Source organism: Vulpes lagopus, chromosome X, assembly GCF_018345385.1.
Source record: "Vulpes lagopus strain Blue_001 chromosome X, ASM1834538v1, whole genome shotgun sequence".
NCBI classification, from domain to species: Eukaryota; Metazoa; Chordata; class Mammalia; order Carnivora; family Canidae; genus Vulpes; species Vulpes lagopus.
In genome coordinates, this window is record NC_054848.1 from 60,292,108 (window position 1) to 60,304,600 (window position 12,493).

A 12,493-nucleotide genomic window follows, 5' to 3' on the forward strand; every position below is an offset into this window, starting at 1 on the left:
ATGTAGTTTATTTAAGTGTGTTTTGTAAAATAAACTAATAAATCACTGGAAAAAAACCCTTCACTTCTACTCCTTATATTGAAGGTAGAAAATTGTCCAGCAGGGTATCACAGCAAATTAAGAAATCGAATTCTGGAGTCAGACTGTCTAGATTTGAACCCTGTTCTGATCCTTAGCTGTCTGACAATGGACAAGTGCCTCAGTTTTTAAATCAGCAAAACAGGGATAAGAATGGTATATATATTACAGGACAATTTTAAGCATTAAATGAGGTGATATAGGTAAAGTACTTAAAATAAAAGCTCAGTAATTGTCAGATAGCATGACTTATAGGCATATTTTTCAACCTCCAGGAATTGATAAGTCCATAAAGTGATGATTTCACTTTTGGAGAAAACACAACTATGAAAATATTGGAAAATAATTAAGTATTAAATAGTTTTGTATAAGATATAAATATAAATGACATAAAGAATAACAAATTAGTGGTTAGCTTATGGGGATTGAATTATAGTATGTTTCTGTGTGGGAGAAAGTGGGGATTGCTAGCAGAAGTGAGAACATAGGAGAACACCTAGAGGTGGGAATAAGTAAGACACAACCTTTTTTAAAAATGTGAATTAGAAAAAAAAAATGTGAATTAGAATTTAACTATGCCCATATTTTGTTCTAAATCTTTCAAAATTTAGAATCCATGTTGTAAATATGAATCAGTACATTTAAGTAACAAAACCATCTATAAATACTTTAAAATCATTTAAAGGTAAAACTTATATTAAAGGTAAAACTTTAACATAACATAATATGTTATGATTACATTTGAGTTTCAAAAGTGCCTTATTAAAAAAAAAGCAAGACAAGTATTATTGTTCCCATTTTGTAAATGAAGAAGTGAGGATCAGAATTTATATCACTCACTTAAAGTTACACCACAAGTAAGTAATAGAGACCTAACAACCAGGTCTTCTAGCTTCCAACTTAGTGCTCTTCTACCACATCATACTTTTTGAATAGCAAAAAGCTTAGAACATGAAAAATGAGGACTGAGTTTTTTTGATAGATATTATGTATGCTCCTCTTCTCAAAAGAGCAAAATATGGTATAGGATAAAAATGTTGATACTGCCAAATCAACAGGTATGTTAAAAATAGATGGGAACAAGTTAGTTATACTATGCTTTCGAGGTCCTCTTTCTTTCTGTTTTGAGTGTTTTCCTAAGGGGTTGCAACATTAGTAATGAAATAGAAGTAACATACACATGGCAGATTCAGATAGAACTTCTCCTTTCATAGCTTTATTTTTTCACCATTATCATTTATTTCCTCTGAGGTAACATGCCTTTTGAAACAGAGAATAAAGGAACAGACCATACTTCAGCAAAAGCTTGCCCATGAATATTATATTTCAGCCATAATCAAGTTGTGTTTTAATAACAAAGCTTCCACTGTAATATAAAACCCACTGTAAACATATCCTTGATATTCCTGTCAACATGCCAATAGAGAAGAAAAAGTATAAAATAATAATAAGACATAATTAACTTCCACTCATAAGTGCATATCATAGAGCAAAATCTCTGACATACTTCTTAAAACACCTTGTAATATGAACATTCAAAGTTTTATTCAGAAAAACCACTATAGCTAGTTTTGATCCCAATAATAAGCATATGGAAAAGTAGAACCCTTTCCCTCTTCTTTAGATAAATTTTAAATTACTTCTGTTCATTTATGGGAATGCCAGTTGTCTGGTTTTTAAGGAAGAATCGTATGTCATGTAGGGAGAGAATTCTCTGTAAGAACTTCAATAAGCAACAAAAACTCCACCATTCTCTTTTGAGGGCCTGGGTCAGGAGCAGAAGAAAATTAGACACGAACTGGCTTTTGACCAAGTTCATATTCCTCAGATTCCAGAATACACATTGCATGGAACCATTTGGGCCATTTGGCTGGATACTAGGCTGTTCTAGCACTTGCATATTCTGTTTTGGAAGAAATGGCCCTACTTTGCGTAGTCAGTCAATACTACAAAGGAAGAGGGTGACAGGACATTTTATGTAGCTCATGAACTGGGTAATTCTAGTTCTCATTTGGTGGCATGCATGCAAAGGAATATATTAGGATGATTGGGAAATAATTGCTAATTTTGTATCTTAAAGGGCTAGTTCTTATCCTTTGTGAAGCATTTGAGAGGAAAACCTTTGGTCTCAGATCCATTTTTTACAATGCCAAGACAAAAATATTCTTCACCTTTCAGTGAGTGATCAAAAAACCATTTATAATTTAGTTCATAGTTGTGGGCTGAATTTTTAACACTTAAATATCTTTAGAACCTGTAATAGTGTGGATTCATAAATGCAATATATTTATAGGGACACATTCAGTTAAGTATTTGCAATTTATTAATGTAAATTCTCATTTTTATTGTAGATAATTTGAGATAATACTTATTTGGGAAACTTTTTTCATTGGAAATGGGTTTAAATTACTCTTTACATATTTCTTCTCCTTTTTCCGGCAAAGAGGCCTTTTTCTTGGGTACATAAGTCACACTGGACAAAGAATGCTTTCTAAATGTAGACAGTCTTCTCCTAAAGTTCCCCCCTGAAAAGAAATATAGGAGAGGGTCAAAGCAACAATTTGATGCAGCCAGAGACAAGGTTATGACCACTGACTTTTGCATTCTAAGAACAGAATCACAGGGTTTAGTTTCATTGTGTAAAAAATGAAGGTGGATGGTGCGTTGAATATGATATGGCATGAAGCTGATCAAAAAGGCAGCTGTCACAACTATTATCATTCCTATAGCTTTTTTACGACTTGATAGATTTTTCTTCATGGAATTTTTAAGTAAGGTTAAAATGATCATTGTATAACAGGCAATTATAATAACAAAAGGAATGATAAATCCTACAAACAATGACACATAATGCAAGACCAAAACATGATTTTTAGCCTGATTGTCCTGTGGAGGCTCAAAGCACTTGGTATTGTTTTTCTCATCTTTGTAAGATGTGGACAGCAAAAATGGAGAACTGGCCAAAATCACAAAAATCCAAATGCCAAGACACACAAACCTCGCTTTCTTCTGGGTAACCAAATTAATGTTCTGGACTGGGAAAACAATTGCAATACACCGGAAGAAGCTCATGGCTGTCATAAAGAAGATACTACAATAGAGGTTGACATACAAGGCATAGGTGCTGAGGCGGCACAAAAAGTCACCGAAAAGCCAAATGCCTTTGTGAACATAATAGACCACACGGAGAGGCAATGTACACACACACAGTAGATCTGCTACTGCTAAATTAATCATGTATACTTGGAAAGCTGACTTCTCATGATATGTTTTTATGAGGACATAGAGCACAAAGCTATTGCCAAAGAAGCCCACAACGGAGATCATAGAGTACAAAGTGGAATATACTTGATTGCGGAAGTCATCAATAGTGTCATTGCACTTGTTATTATTGGCAGAAGATACTGTCAGATTCCCGACTCCATCCATGTTTCTCTAGGAATGTCTGCTTGGTGCCTACAATATACACACAAACATATAATTCTTGTCAATTATTACCAGACAAAAAATACAGGAAGTACTAAGATTTCACTTTATATTGTCATTAAATATACTTTCTGATCATGGCAGGAAGCACAGGTGATGAGGCAATAAAGAGGGATTCAGCCGCATCTTGCCTACAGGGAAAGGGTTTGAATCTTACAGGCATTAAGAAAAGTCTTTTTCCTTCTTTTTCCACCCAGTTTACCTAATGAACTTCCTGTTAATCTTCAAGACTTAAATTAGCTCTGCTTTTTTATTTTTTTATTTTTTTTTTATTTTTTTCTCATTGATAAAAAAAATTTATTTATTTTTATTTTTTTTTCTTGTTTTTTTTTTTTTTATTTTTTTAATTAACTTTTATTGGTGTTTAATTTACCAACATACAGAAAAACACCCAGTGCTCATCCCGTCAAGTGTCCACCTCAGTGCCCGTCACCCATTCCCCTCCAACACCCGCCCTCCTCCCCTTCCACCACCCCTAGTTCATTTCCCCGAGTTAGGAGTCTTTATGTTCTGTCTCCCTTCCTGATATTTCCCAACATTTCTTTTCCCTTCCTTTATATTCCCTTTCACTATTATTCATATTCCCCAAATGAATGAGAACATACACTGTTTGTCCTTCTCCGATTGACTTATTTCACTCAGCATAATACCCTCCAGTTCCATCCACGTTGAAGCAAATGGTGGGTATTTGTCGTTTCTAATTGCTGAGTAATATTCCATTGTATACATAAACCACATCTTCTTTATCCATTCATCTTTCGATGGACACCGAGGCTCCTTCCACAGTTTGGCTATTGTGGCCATTGCTGATAGAAACATCGGGGTGCAGGTGTCCCGACGTTTCATTGCATCTGAATCTTTGGGGTAAATCCCCAACAGTGCAATTGCTGGGTCGTAGGGCAGGTCTATTTTTAACTCTTTGAGGAACCTCCACACAGTTTTCCAGAGTGGCTGCACCAGTTCACATTCCCACCAACAGTGTAAGAGGGTTCCCTTTTCTCCGCATCCTCTCCAACATTTGTTGTTTCCTGCCTTGTTAATTTTCCCCATTCTCACTGGTGTGAGGTGGTATCTCATTGTGGTTTTGATTTGTATTTCCCTGATGGCAAGTGATGCAGAGCATTTTCTCATGTGCATGTTGGCCATGTCCATGTCTTCCTCTGTGAGATTTCTCTTCATGTCTTTTGCCCATTTCATGATTGGATTGTTTGTTTCTTTGGTGTTGAGTTTAATAAGTTCTTTATAGATTTTGGAAACTAGCCCTTTATCTGATATGTCATTTGCAAATATCTTCTCCCATTCTGTAGGTTGTCTTTTAGTTTTGTTGACTGTATCCTTTGCTGTGCAAAAGCTTCTTATCTTGATGAAGTCCCAATAGTTCATTTTTGCTTTTGTTTCTTTTGCCTTTGTGGATGTATCTTGCAAGAAGTTACTGTGGCCAAGTTCAAAAAGGGTGTTGCCTGTGTTCTCCTCTAGGATTTTGATGGAATCTTGTCTCACATTTAGATCTCTCATCCATTTTGAGTTTATCTTTGTGTATGGTGAAAGAGAGTGGTCCAGTTTCATTCTTCTGCATGTGGATGTCCAATTTTCCCAGCACCATTTATTGAAGAGACTGTCTTTCTTCCAATGGATAGTCTTTCCTCCTTTATCGAATATTAGATGGCCGTACATTTCAGGGTCCACTTCTGGGTTCTCTATTCTGTTCCATTGATCTATGTGTCTGTTTTTGTGCCAGTACCACACTGTCTTGATGACCACAGCTTTGTAATACAACCTGAAATCTGGCATTGTGATGCCCCCAGCTAAGGTTTTCTTTTTTAAAATTCCCCTGGCTATTCGGGGTCTTTTCTGATTCCACACAAATCTTAAAATAATTTGTTCTAACTCTCTGAAGAAAGTCCATGGTATTTTGATAGGGATTGCATTAAACGTATAAATTGCCCTGGGTAACATTGACATTTTTACAATATTAATTCTGCCAATCCATGAGCATGGAATATTTTTCCATCTCTTTGTGTCTTCCTCAATTTCTTTCAGAAGTGTTCTATAGTTTTTAGGGTATAGATCTTTTACCTCTTTGGTTAGGTTTATTCCTAGGTATCTTATGCTTTTGGGTGCAATTGTAAATGGGATTGACTCCTTAATTTCTCTTTCTTCAGTCTCATTGTTAGTGTATAGAAATGCCATTGATTTCTGGGCATTGATTTTGTATCCTGCCACGCTACCAAATTGCTGTATGAGTTCTAGCAATCTGGGGGTGGAGGCTTTTGGGTTTTCTATGTAGAGTATCATGTCATCGGCGAAGAGGGAGAGTTTGACTTCTTCTTTGCCAATTTGAATGCCTTTAATGTCTTTTTGTTGTCTGATTGCTGAGGCGAGGACTTCCAGAACTATGTTGAACAGCAGTGGTGAGAGTGGACATCCCTGTCTTGTTCCTGATCTTAGGGGAAAGGCTCCCAGTGCTTCCCCATTGAGAATGATATTTGCTGTGGGCTTTTCGTAGATGGCTTTTAAGATGTCGAGGAAAGTTCCCTCTATCCCAACACTCTGAAGGGTTTTGATCAGGAATGGATGCTGTATTTTGTCAAATGCTTTCTCTGCATCTAATGAGAGGATCATATGGTTCTTGGTTTTTCTCTTGCTGATATGATGAATCACATTGATGGTTTTACGAGTGTTGAACCAGCCTTGTGTCCCAGGGATAAATCCTACTTGGTCATGGTGAATAATTTTCTTAATGTGTTGTTGGATCCTATTGGCTAGTATCTTGTTGAGAATTTTTGCATCCATGTTCATCAGGGATATTGGTCTGTAATTCTCCTTTTTGGTGGGGTCTTTGTCTGGTTTCGGAATTAAGGTGATGCTGGCCTCATAGAACGAATTTGGAAGTACTCCATCTCTTTCTATCTTTCCAAACAGCTTTAGTAGAATAGGTATGATTTCTTCTTTAAACGTTTGATAGAATTCCCCTGGGAAGCCATCTGGCCCTGGACTTTTGTTTCCTGGGAGGTTTTTGATGACTGCTTCAATTTCCTCCCTGGTTATTTGCCTGTTCAGGTTTTCTATTTCTTCCTGCTCCAGTTTTGGTAGTTTGTGGCTTTCCAGGAATGCGTCCATTTCTTCTAGATTTCCTAATTTATTGGCGTACAGCTGTTCATAATATGTTTTTAAAATCGTTTGTATTTCCTTGGTGTTGGTAGTGATGTCCCCTTTCTCATTCATGATTTTATTAATTTGAGTCTTCTCTCTCTTCTTTTTAATAAGGTTGGCTAATGGTTTATCTATCTTATTAATTCTTTCAAAGAACCAACTCCTGGTTCTGTTGATCTGTTCCACAGTTCTTTTGGTCTCGATATCATTGAGTTCTGCTCGAATTTTAATTAACTCTCTTCTTCTGCTTGGGGTGGGGTCTATTTGTTGCTTTTTCTCTAGTTCCTTTATGTGTAAGGTGAGCTTTTGTATTTGAGATCTTTCCTGTTTTTGAATGTATGCTTGTATTGCGATGTATTTCCCCCTCAGGACTGCTTTTGCTGCATCCCAAAGATTTTGAACGGTTGTATCTTCATTTTCATTAGTTTCCATGAATCTTTTTAATTCTTCCTTAATTTCCTGGTTGACCTTTTCATCTTTTAGCAGGATGGTCCTTAACCTCCACGTGTTTGTGGTCCTTCCATATTTCTTGTTGTGATTAAGTTCTAATTTCAAGGCATTATGGTCTGAGAATATACAGGGGACTATCCCGATCTTTTGGTATCGGTTCAGACCCGATTTGTGACCCAGTATGTGGTCTATTCTGGAGAAAGTTCCATGTGCACTTGAGAAGAATGTGTATTCAGTTGAGTTTGGATGTAAAGTTCTGTAGATATCTGTGAAATCCATCTGGTCCAGTGTATCATTTAAAGCTCTCGTTTCTTTGGAGATATTATGCTTAGAAGACCTATCCAGGGTAGAAAGAGCTAGATTGAAGTCACCAAGTATAAGTGTATTATTATCAAGGTATTTCTTGAGTTTGGTTATTAATTGGTTTAAATATTTGGCAGCTCCCACATTCGGGGCATATATATTGAGGAGTGTTAAGTCCTCTTGTTGGATAGATCCTTTGAGTATGAGATAGTGTCCCTCTTCATCTCTCACTATAGTCTTCGGGGTAAATTTTAATTTATCTGATATAAGGATGGCAACCCCTGCTTTCTTTTGAGGACCATTTGAATGGTAAATGGTTCTCCAACCTTTTATTTTCAGGTTGTAGGTGTCCTTCTGTCTATAATGAGTCTCTTGTAGACAGCAAATAGATGGGTCCTGCTTTTTTATCCAGTCTGAAACCCTGCGCCTTTTGATGGGGTCATTAAGCCCGTTCACATTCAGAGTTACTATTGACAGATATGAGTTTAGTGTCATCATATCTATTCAGTCCTTGTTCTTGTGGATTGTTCCACTGAACTTCTTCTTAAAGGGGAATTTTAAGAGTCCCCCTTAAAATTTCTTGCAGAGCTGGTTTGGAGGTTACATATTCTTTCAGTTCCTGCCTGTCTTGGAAGCTCTTTATCTCTCCTTCCATTTTGAATGAAAGCCTTGCGGGGTAAAGTATTCTTGGTTGCATGTTCTTTTCATTTAGGACCCTGAATATATCCTGCCAGCCCTTTCTGGCCTGCCAGGTCTCTGTGGAGAGGTCTGCTGTTACCCTAATATTCCTCCCCATAAAAGTCAGGGACTTTTTTTCTCTTGCTGCTTTAAGGATCTTCTCCTTATCTTTGGAATTTGCAAGCTTCACTATTAAGTGTCGAGGTGTTGAACGGTTTTTGTTGATTTTAGGGGGGGATCTCTCTATTTCCTGGATCTGAATGCCTGTTTCCCTTCCCAGATTAGGAAAGTTTTCAGCTAGGATTTGTTCAAATACATATTCTGGCCCTCTGTCCCTTTCCGCGCCCTCGGGAACCCCAATTAAACGTAGGTTTTTCTTCCTCAGGCTATCATTTATTTCCCTTAATCTATCCTCATGGTCTTTTAATTGCCTGTCTCTTTTTTCCTCAGTTTCCCTCTTTGCCATCAACTTGTCTTCTATGTCACTCACTCGTTCTTCCACCTCGTCAAGCCTCGTCGTTAGGACTTCTAGCTTGGATTGCATCTCATTTAATTGATTTTTTATTTCTGCCTGATTAGATCTAAATTCTGCAGTCATGAAGTCTCTTGAGTCCTTTATGGTTTTTTCTAGAGCCACCAGTAGCTGTAAAATAGTGCTTCTGAATTGGCTTTCTGACATTGAATTGTAATCCATATTTTGTAACTCTGTGGGAGAGTGGGCTGTTTCTGATTCTTTTTTTTGAGGGGTTTTCCTTCTAGTCATTTTGCTCAGTGCAGAGTGGCCAAAAACAAGTTGTATTGGGAAAAGGAGAAAAAGAGAGAGAAGGAAAGAAAAGAGAAAAAGAAAAAAGAGAAAGAAGAAAAAAAAATAGGGGAAAAAGAGAAGAAAAAGAAAGAAAAAGAAAGAAAGGAGAAAAAAGAAAAAAGGGGGGGTGGGGGAAGCAATCAGAAATCAAGAAGAAAGAGAGAAAAAAAAAGCGCAAAACAAAACAAAACAAAAAAAAAAAAAAAACAAAAACAAAAAAACAAAAAACAAAAAAAACCACGGGGGAGTATCTTCCGATTCTGTGTAGTTTAAGTCCCTTGACTTCCCTTGGAACTGGTCCGTCTCGCTGGTCTTCTGGGGGAGGGGCCTGCTGTGCTGATTCTCAGGTGTTGGCACTTGGGGGAGCTGCTCTGCCCCTGCCTGGTGCAGGGCTCGGTGGGGGTTGTTGACCCCGTGAGGCCCCGGGAGGAAGCCACAGTGGCGGGGGCAGCTCTGGGACCCTGGATCCAGCCCCCGCAGTAGCTCCGGGGCTCTCCGTCTGCAGGGCCTGGGGGCTCCGGGGCGGGGCCGCTGATCTGCTCAGTTCCAGGCAGGAGCGTCCTTGCTGTCCTGGGCCCTCCCGGCCTCTGCCTGTCCCGGGGGAGGCCGGATCCTGGGCTGTGTCCCGGCGCCCTGTGCTCCGGGGCCTGCGCTGTTGGATTCGCGCTCCCGGCGGTGCAGCCCCCTCCGCGGAGCCGCCGCCCGAGCCTCTCCGAGCTGTTCCCGGAGCCGCGCAGCCCCCTCCGCGCGGAGCTTCTTCCTCTGCGCGAGCCGCCGCCGCTGAGCTGTTCCCGGAGCCCCGCAGCCCCCTCCACGGAGCCGCCGCCCGAGCCCCTCTGAGCTGTTCCCGGAGCCGCGCAGCCCCCTCCGCGCGGAGCTTCTTCCTCAGCCCGAGCCGCCGCCGCTGAGCTGTTCCCGGAGCCCCGCAGCCCCCTCCGCGGAGCCGCCGCCCGAGCCCCTCCGAGCTGCTCCGGGTCCCGCCGAGCGCTGCAGCCCTTAGGGAGCTCGGCGCACTCTCCGGGGCGCGGTTCCTCTGTTACTGTCCCAGGGAGCCCGAGGTCGTCCCCGCCTTTCTGGGGATCCTGCTCCAATTCCCGGGGAGCCCCTTTCCGCGGGGAAGGTCGGTGCAGCTCCTGCTCCTCCGGGCCGGGGCTCTCCTGTCCTGGGGACACTCGCCCCGGCCTCAGCCCGGCTCCTCGCGGGGCCCCTCCCCCTTGGAGGCCTTTTGTTCCTTTATTTCTTTTTCCCCGTCTTCCTACCTTGATAGAAGCGCGAACTCTTCTCACTGTAGCGTTCCAGCTGGTCTCTCTTTAAATCTCAGGCCGAATTCGTAGGTTTTCAGGATGATTGGATGGTTTTCTAGGTAATTTGCTGAGGACAGGTGACCTGGAGACCCTACTCCTCCGCCATCTTGCCCCTCCCCCCAGCTCTGCTTTTTTAAAGTCATATTACTCTAGTACTATTCTGTAAATCTTCCTTTTTTATTTTATTTTATTTTATTTATTTATTAATTATTATTTTTACATAATTTTTATATGGAGTTCAATTTGCCAACATATAGCATAAAACCCAGGGCTCATCCCATCAACTGCCCCCTCAGTGCTCGTCACCCAGTTACCCCATCACACTGCCCACCTCCTTTTCCACTACCCCTTCTTCATTTCCCAGTGTTAGGAGTGTCTCATATTCTGTCACTCTCACTGATATTTCCACTCATTTTCTCTCCTTTCCCCATCATTCCCTTTACTATTTTTTATATTCCTGAAATGAATAAGACTGTAAAATATTTGTCCTTCTCCAATTGACTTATTTCACTCAGCATAATACCCCCCAGTTCCATCCACGTTGAAGCAAATGGTGGGTATTTGTCATTTCTAATGGCTGACTAATATTCCATTGTATAGATATACCACATCTTCTTTATTCATTCATCTTTCTATGGACACCGAGGCTCCTTCCACAGTTTGGCTATTGTAGACATTGCTGCTATAAATATTGGGATGCAGGTGTCCTGCTGTCTCACTGCATCTGTATCTTTGGGGTAAACCCTCAGCAGTGCAATTGCTGGGTCATAGGGAAGATCTATTCTTAGCTCTTTGAGGAACCTCCACAGAGTTTTCCAGAGTGGTGGGACCAGTTCACATTCCCACCAACTGTGCAAGAAGGTTCCTCTTTCTCCACATCCTCTCCAACATTTGTTGTTTCCAGTCTTGTTAATTTACTCCATTCTTACTGGTGTGAGGTGGTATCTCATTGTAGTTTTGATTTGTATTTCCTTGATGGCAAGTGATGTGGAGCATTTCTCATGTCTATGTTTTCCTCTGTGTAGTTTCTGTTCATGTCTTTTGCCCATTTCATGATTGGATTGTTTCTTTGCTGTTCAGTTTCATAAGTTCTTTATAGATCTTGGATACTAGCCCTTTATCTGATATGTCATTTGCAAATATCTTCTCCCTTTCTGTAGGTTGTCTTTTAGTTTTGTTGACTATTTCTTTTGCTGTGCAGAAGATTTTTATCTTGATGAAGTTGCAATAATTCATTTTTGCTTTTGTTTCCTTTGCCTTCATGGATGTATCTCGCAGGAAGTTGCTGTGGCCAAGTTCAAAAAGGGTGTTGCCTGTGTTCTCCTCTAGTATTCTGATGGATTCTTGTCTCAAATTTAGATCTTTCATCCATTTTGAGTTTATCTTTGTGTATGGTGTATGAGAATGGTCTAGTTTCATTCTTCTGCATGTGGATGTCCAACTTTCCCAGCACCATTGATTGAAGAGACTGTCTTTCTTCCAGTGGATAGGCTTTCCTGCTTTGTCAAATATTAGTTGACAATAGAGTTGAGAGTCCCCTTCTGGATTCTCTATTCTGTTACATTGATCTATGTGTCTGTTTTTGTGCCAATACCACACTGTCTTGATGACCACAGCCTTATAGTACAACCTGAAACCTTGCATTGTGATGCTCCAGCTCTAGGTTTCTTTTTTAATATTCCCCTGGCTATTTGGAGTCTTTTCTGATTCCACACAAATCCTAAGATGATTTGTTCCAACTCTCTGAAGAAAGTCCATGGTATTTTGATAGGGATTGCATTAAATGTGTACATTGCCCTGGGTAACATTGGCATTATTACAATATTAATTCTGCCAATCTATGAGCATGGAATATTTTTCCATCTCTTTGTGTCTTCCTCAATTTCTTTCAGAAGTGTTCTATAGTTTTTAGGGTGTAGATCCTTTACCTCTTTGGTTAGGTTTATTCCTAGGTATCTTATGCTATTGGGTGCAATTGCCAATGGGATTGACTCCTTAATTTCTCTTTCTTCAGTCTCATTGTTAGTGTATAGAAATGCCACTGACTTCTGGGCATTGATTTTGTGTCCTGTCACACTGCCGAATTGCTATATGAGTTCTAGCAATCTTGGGGTGGAGGCTTTTGGGTTTTCTACGTAGAGTATCATGTCATCAGCGAAGAGGGAGAGTTTGACTTCTTCTTTGCCAATTTGAATGCCTTTTATTTCTTTTTGCTGCCTGATTGCTGAGGCTAGGA

The 12,493-nt window shown here is 40.0% G+C and overlaps 1 protein-coding gene across 1 annotated transcript; it reads right to left on the reverse strand.

Moving 5' to 3' along the window:
• Positions 1-1,368: 1,368 nt before the first annotated feature.
• Positions 1,369-3,541, reverse strand: CYSLTR1 (cysteinyl leukotriene receptor 1). The gene has a single exon (XM_041741795.1). It carries the CDS (start codon positions 3,505-3,507, stop codon positions 2,485-2,487), a length of 1,023 nt encoding a protein of 340 aa, XP_041597729.1. The 5' UTR covers positions 3,508-3,541; the 3' UTR covers positions 1,369-2,484.
• Positions 3,542-12,493: the final 8,952 nt, after the last annotated feature.